Genomic DNA, 7,505 nt, shown 5'->3' on the forward strand with positions numbered 1-7,505 from the left:
TCTTTCTTCAAGACAAGCTAAACACATTCTTTGCCCACTTTGAGGATAACACAGTGCCACCGACGCGGCCCGCTACTAAGGACTGTGGCTCCTTTCCTTCTCTACGGCCGATGTGAGTAAGACATTTAAAAGTGTTAACTCTCGCTAGGCTGCCCACAGACGGCATCCCTACCCAATCCTCAGAGCATGCTGTATGTTCACGGACAAATATTAAATCTCTCCCTACCCAGTCTGCTGTCCCCACATGCTTCAAGATGGCCACCATTGTTCCTGTACCCAAGATTGCAAAGTAGCTGAACTAAATGACTATCGCCCCGTAGCACTCACTCTGTCATCATGAAGTGCTTTGAGAGACTAGTCAAGGATCATATCACCTCACCTACCTGTCACACTAGACCCACTTCAATTGCTTACGCCTCAACAGGTCCACAGATGATGCAATCGCCATCACACTGCACACTGCCCTATCCCATCTGACAACAAGAATACATAGTTAAGAATGCTGTTTCATTGACTATAGCTCAGCATTCAACACCATAGTACCCTCCAAGCTCATCATTAAGCTTGAGCCCTGGGTCTCAACCCCGCCCTGTGCAATTGTCCTGGACTTCCTGACGGCCGCCAGGAAACTTCCCTGATCCTCAACACTGGCCCCACAAGGGTGGGTGCTCAGCCCTCCTGTACTCCCTTTTCACACATGACTAGTGGCCATGCACACCTCCAACTCAATCATCAAGTTTGCAGATGATACAAACAGTAGTATGTCTGATTAACAACAATGACGAAACAGCCTACAGAGGCCCTGGGAATGTTGTGCCAGGAAAACAACTCTCACTCAACATAAACAAAAACAAAGGAGCTGATCGTGACTTCAGGAAACAGCAGAGGGAGCACCCCCCTATTCACATCAACGGGACTCCAGTGAAAGGTGGAAAGCTTCAAGTTCCTCTGCGTACATATCGCTGACAAACTGAAATGGTTCACCCACACAGACAGTGTAGTGAAGAAGGCCAATGACGCCTCTTCAACCTCAGGAGGCTGAAGAATTTTGTCCTTGGCACCTAAAACCTTCACAAACTTTTACAGATGCACACAATTAAGAGCATCCTGTCGGGCTGTATCACCGCCTGGAATGGCAACCGCACCGCCGCAACCGCAAGGCTCTCCAGAGGTGGTGAGTCGGCCCAACGCGTCACGAGTGCAAACTACCTTCCCTCCAGGACACAGGAAGGCCAAAAAGATTGTCAAGTACAAAAACCACCCAAGCCACTGCCTGCACCCTGCTATCATCCAGAAGGTGAGGTCAGTACTGGTGCATCAAATCTGGGACCCCTTGAGACTGAAAAACAGCTTATTTCTCAAGGCCATCAGACTGTTAAATAGCCATCATAGCACGTTAGAAGCTGCTGCTGCCCCATATACATGTACATAGACTTGAAATCATGCCACTTTAATAAAGAACACTAGTCACTTAATAATGTTACATGTTAGCATTTCTCATCTCATAGTATATACTGTATTCCATTTACTGTATCTTAGTGTATGCCGCTCCGATATTGCTCATCCAAGTATTATATATATCTAATTCCACTCCTTTACTTTAAATGTGATATTGTGTGTTGTGAAATTGTGCGATATTACTTGTTAGATATTACTGCACTGTTGGAGCTAGAAACACAAGAATTTCACTACACCCGCAATAAATCTGCTAAACACGTGTATGGAACCAATACAATTTGATTTAGAGTGTTACGGCGTCACTACAGCCTGGGGTTTGGACGAGAGTCCCATAGGGCGGCGCACAATTGGCCTAGCGTCGTCCCGATTAGGGGAGGGTTTGGCCGGGGTGCTTTACTTGGCTCATCGCAGTCTAGCGACTCCTTGTGCAGGCCAGGCGCTTGCAGGCTGACTTCGGTTTTCAGTTGAACGGTGTTTCCTCTGACACATTGGTGCGTTTGCCTTCCAGGTTAACGAGTGTTAAGAAGGTGGTTTGGCTGGTCAATCCAAAAAAGAAAAAGTGTGTTACGGATAGTGCTGAGCGATTAACTGAAAATTACGGTTATTTTTATTTTTTAAACAACCAATTGACCAACATTGGTCCAATTATTTGAATTCCATTTCGTTCAGTCATGCATGGGAGTAGGAGTTCCAACAGCCAATGCTCTATATAGCTTATACAGAAAATGCGATAAAACTACAATGACCATAATCCATTGCGTGGCTCCTTTACGCCTTTTACGCCTGCTATATAAGAGACAGAATAATGTTATTTATTTACCTTTATTTTGACAGTCATACTGAGAGTAAGGCCTATTTTACAGATGAGCCCTGTTAAATACATCAAACATACCATATACAAAATTACAAAACATATTAAAAAAACAGACACATTATCAACATAGGTCTCCGATCATTACTCTGAACTGACTAAGGGGGACCAGAACATCTCAATTCAGAGAGCCCTGTAAGTGTTTCCACATAAAGGCACAAAAAAAAACTAAAGAAGCTTACCCAACTCTGTGTTATCTAAGCCTGAGACCGTTTGGTCATTTGTAGTCTAAATTTAATTATTGATTAAGGTACATAGGTTTCTGCATGAGTGCTTTGTAGATAAACACAAGAAAATGCTGCTCTCTCTTTGCATACAAGGAGGCCCAACAAACTTTTTGATACAAAACACAATGGTGAGTTCTTTGACCATCAGCAGTAATTAACCTAAGGGCACAATGGAAAACCGCATCTAGTGGTTTAAAATGAGCAATCAAGAGGGGATAGCTACATGGAGAAGAGAGCAGTTGCTTCGTTAGGTATTTGTGTTCAGCAGTCATAAAAGTATCCCTTATTTACTTGGAAGAACTACTAAAATAGTGATTTTGTCAGACAGTATAGGCAGCAGCTCTATAGAGATGAGATGATGACTTGAATAAAATAATAAGCTAAATTAAACAAATAAATATACTGAAATTTAATGATGGTTAATAAGTGATAAGCAGAGTCACTACCATAGTGAACTTTTATTAATCGTTTTATTCTGTGTGTTACAGCATTCAACCCTCATAATGCATTGTTACTTAATGTTTTTCTTTTAAATCTCAATCAAATACCGTGATTCTTTTTTAATAATTGAACCAAAACCTCAAAAACACAGTAGACACCCAGCACTAGTACGGATTGTCCTCTCTTTTAGGTTCTATATTTTAGGGTTTATACCAAACACAGCTGTAAGACTCTAAGCAGGCCAGATGTTTGCAGCCTTTTAGCTCCTCAGTAAATGTTGCAGTATCTGCTATGCACTGCTTTACACAAAAAGCAAGTCGAGAATAATTGCAGTGTAATTTGTATTTGCTTTTACCCAAGGTAAAAGCCTACACCGACAGGTAATGGTTCCTTCCACAATACAGAAAAAGAAACCTGGAGGACTGACTCACTGTTTTTGCCCTTAGGGGTGAGAACAGTTCCTGCAAAAGTGTAGTGTTGAGTTTCTCTGTATATGGCTGTGTGTTGACGTTGTTAAGAGAATTCTGTTTCTCATGTTCATTAACCAATTCAATTAAACTACTCAGTCTGCTATATCAGGATTTGTAGGATACTGATAGAAATGAAAAACAGACAGAGGCCAGTCTACAATAGTCAGAATGTTTATTTACGAGAGCTCTGCTTATCATTTCCTGTACATTGGTCTAATAACCTCACATTTCGTCATAAATGTCCCTCCTCCTCTCAGAAGACATGACAATATATAGTTCACAAGTCTTCTCCTACTCATACATTGTCTGCCACCTGTTATACAATCTACTACAAGCCCAAGGTCTCTCCCCTCCCTGGGTGGGACAGAATGTCCTGAAAGGAGCACAGTAGTACAGCTTGTCTGTCGATAGCTCCTCTTATCATTTGTTCACACTTGCACCCTGATTACATACTAAAAAGAACAAAGAATCCTTGTTCTAATTCTGACTAAAGCTACACACATCAAATTTAGATTCTAATAAATTTCATACAATCATACAGTGACAGGGTAGAATTCTGTTAGTTATATTCTACGTTAAATGTATACATAATTTAGTCATTATTCATAAAAATTCATAACAGACGTCTTAATGCTATCTTCTTAAAATGATCTTGCATTGACACTGCCTTCTCAGAAGGAAATTACCGCAAACAGGTTGTAACGGTAGTGTTTGCTGTTGTTCTTAAAATTCTAATTCAACATTGCACCAAATTTGCTCGCACCACATGTTCCATAACATTATCATGGAAAATATGAATGTTGTTTCCAACTACCAATCAACAACTGTGCCGTAAATCCGGATGCATATTGAACGTTGAGATTTCCAAAAGTCCAGTCTGACAAGCAATTACAAGGAGTGGCAAGGAGTGGAAGTTACTAAAGAGAGTGGTAATCAGGCTAGACTAACTAATCAAGCTAATCAAACCAATCAAATTCAAAGTCAAAACAAAGACCATTTCTGAAAGGTCTGGTTGCACCTGAAACAGGACCTAATTTTAAAAGGCATTTACAAACTGTTAACAGATACTTTTAAGAAGATATCATTAAGATGTCTTCTTAAAGGGAAAGAGGGCATTTGAGAAAGGGGAAAGGCTGATGTTGTTTGTGTTTTGGGCACAAATGTTTGAATGCGCTCCAATTCCGTCACACTCATTAACTAAAACAAAAATAAGCGCAACATGTAAAGTGTTGGTCCATGTTTCATGAGCTGAAATAAAAGATCCCAGAAATGTTCCATACGCACAAAAGCTTATTCTCTAAATTTGGTGCACAAATTTGTTTAAATCCCTGCTAGTGAGCATTTCTCCTTTGCCAAAAAATCCACCCACCTAACAGGTGTGGCATATCAAGAAGTGATTAAACAGCATGAACATTACACAGGTGCACCTTCTGCTGGGGACAATAAAAGGCCTCTCTAAAATGTGTTGTTTTGTCACACAAACAATGCCACAGATGTCTCAAGTTAGAGAGTGTGCAATTGGCATGCAGACTGCTGGAATATCCACCAGAGCTGTTGCCAGAGAATGTATGAATTCCTCTACCATAAGACGCCTCCAACATCATTTTAGAGAATGTGGCAGTAGTCCAACCCACGTCACAACCACATGTAACCAGCCAGCACAGGAACTTCTGGCTGTAATAAAAATAAATCCCTTTTGTAGATTAAAACTAATTCTGATTCTGGTTCGCCCCTGCCCAGTCATGTGAAATCCATAGATTGGGACTATTTTTGTTCAGTGCCTTCGAAAGTATTCAGACCTCTTGACTTTTTCCACATTGTTAGTTACAAGCCTTATTCTAAAATGTATTAAATTGTTTTTTGCCACTCATCAATCTACACACAATACTTCATATTAAGACAAGCAAAAAAGGCTTTTTGAACTGAAATATCACATATAAACAAGTATTCAGACCCTTTACTCAGTACTTTGTTGACGCACCTTTGGCAGCGATTACAGCATCGAGTCTTATTGGTATACGCTACAAGCTTGGCACACCTGTATTTGGGGAGTTTCTCCCATTCTTTCTGCAGATCCTCTCAAGCTATTTCAGGTTGGATGGGGAGAGCTTGCTGCACAGCTATTTTCAGGTCTCTCCAGAGATGCTAGATCGGGTTCAAGTCGGGCTCTGGCTGGGCCACTCAAGGACATTCAGAGACTTGTCCCAAAGCCACTCCTGCGTTGTTTTGGCTGTGTGCTTACGTCTGTCCTGTTGGAAGGTGAACCTTCCCCCAGTCTATGTCCTGAGCACTCTGGAGCAGGTTTTCATCAAGGATCTCCTGCATTTTGCTCCATTCATCTTTGCCTCGATCCTGACTAGTCCCCATGTCCTGCCACAGAAAACATCCCCACAGCATGATGCTGCACCACCATGCTTCACAGTAGGATGTGCCAGGCTTCCTCCAGACATGACGCTTGACATTCAGGCCAAAGACCAATCTTGGTTTCATCAGACCAGAGAATCTTGTTTCTCATGGTCTGAGAGTCCTTAAACCTTTGGCAACTCCATGCGGGCTTTCATGTTCTTTTTCCTGAGGATGGGCTTCTGTCTGCCACTCTACAATAAAGGCTGATTGGTGGAGTGCAGAGATGGTTATCCTTCTGGAAGGTTCTCCCTTCTCCACAGAGGAACTCTAGAGCTCTTTCAGGACAGGGTTCTTGGTCAACTCCCTGACCAAGGCCCTTCTCCCGATTGCTCAGTTTGGCCCGGGCGGCCAGCTTCTAGGAAGAGTCTTTGGTGCCAAACTCTTCTATTTAAGAATGATGGAGTCCACTGTGTTCTTGGGGACCTTCAATGCTGCAGATATTTTTTGGTACCTTCCCCAGATCTTGCCTCGACCCAATCCTGTCTCGACCCTACGACAATTCTTCGACCTCACGGCTGGTTTTACTCTGACATGCACTTTCAACCTTATAATAGACCTGTGTGTGCCTTTCCAAATCATGTTCAATCAATTGAATTTACCACAGGTGGACTCCAATCAAGTTGTAGAAACATCTGAAGGATGATCAATGGAAACAAGATGCACCTGAGCTCAATTTCGAGTCGCATAGCAAAGTGTCTGAATACTTATGGAAATAAGGTGTGTATATATATATATATATAAAAATAAATTGTATACATTTACAAAAACTTCTAAAAACCTGTTTTCGCTTTTTCATTATGGGGTATTGTGGGTAGATTGCTGAGGAAATTGATTTATTTAAACCATTTCAGAATAAGGCTGTAACGTAACAAAATGTGGAAAAYGTCAAGGGGTCTGAATACTTTCTGAAGGCACTGGACATCGTCACCATGGARGGCTCCTTCTGTGTGCAAATGTGTCAACTATGTCATTGTGGGGACCGTGCCATTATGGGAAAGTTAGTCGTTAGTGGCTGACAGTCTCGCTTTCCCCCGCAGCCTACCAGGTCCTCGTCTGAGAGTATCTGCTCAAGACCTGGCTCCAGCATCTCAGGGTCCCCTGGTCACACGATCTATGTGAGTACCTACAGCAACTCTGCACACTACTAACTGGAGATGCGACTGAAGGTTACACACTGGGGACTCCAATGAAACAACAYTGTTCTTCTTATACTTTCTTTATTATTGATTGATATCACTCCAAGGTGTTCCCTATTTATTGCGCTGTATCTATGTGTTTGTTATTTTGGGAGTATTGTCATGTACACTGTCCTGAGTTCTTTATGGTTGTCTTGTCATTGTCCTGTATGTATTTTGTACAATAAACAAATGTAATAACAGCATCACAGTTCTGGCTAAATAGTATTATATCGTTATTAGGTAGTGTAGGGCTTTTGAAGTCTTGGTAGCTCTTTAGTTGTACCCTCAGTCATAAAACAYGCTTAACATTGTCATTGGTATGACATAACACGATGTAAGTAGTCAAATCTTTTAATCCAATGCAACAACACAACTCAATTCAATAATGTGAGCTGACATGGAAAGTATTCAGACCCCTTGACTTTTCCCACATTTTGTTAGGTTACAGCCTTAT

General features: G+C 41.6%; 1 protein-coding gene across 2 annotated transcripts in view; it reads left to right on the plus strand.

The window, feature by feature from the left end:
* The window catches only part of ablim1b (actin binding LIM protein 1b), a 78,539-nt gene extending 71,285 nt beyond the window's left edge, over window positions 1-7,254 (plus strand). Inside the window, exon 9 of one of the 2 annotated variants that reach the window (XM_024005190.2) lies at window positions 6,911-7,254. In XM_024005190.2, coding sequence (XP_023860958.1) covers window positions 6,911-7,021 — 111 coding nt within the window. In that variant the 3' untranslated portion in view covers window positions 7,022-7,254. The remainder of the gene's footprint in view (window positions 1-6,910) is intronic. The other variant, XM_070448144.1, reaches the window with a different exon arrangement.
* The last annotated feature ends 251 nt before the right edge of the window (window positions 7,255-7,505 follow it).

Source organism: Salvelinus sp. IW2-2015, linkage group LG17 (assembly GCF_002910315.2).
Source record: "Salvelinus sp. IW2-2015 linkage group LG17, ASM291031v2, whole genome shotgun sequence".
NCBI lineage: Eukaryota > Metazoa > Chordata > Actinopteri > Salmoniformes > Salmonidae > Salvelinus > Salvelinus sp. IW2-2015.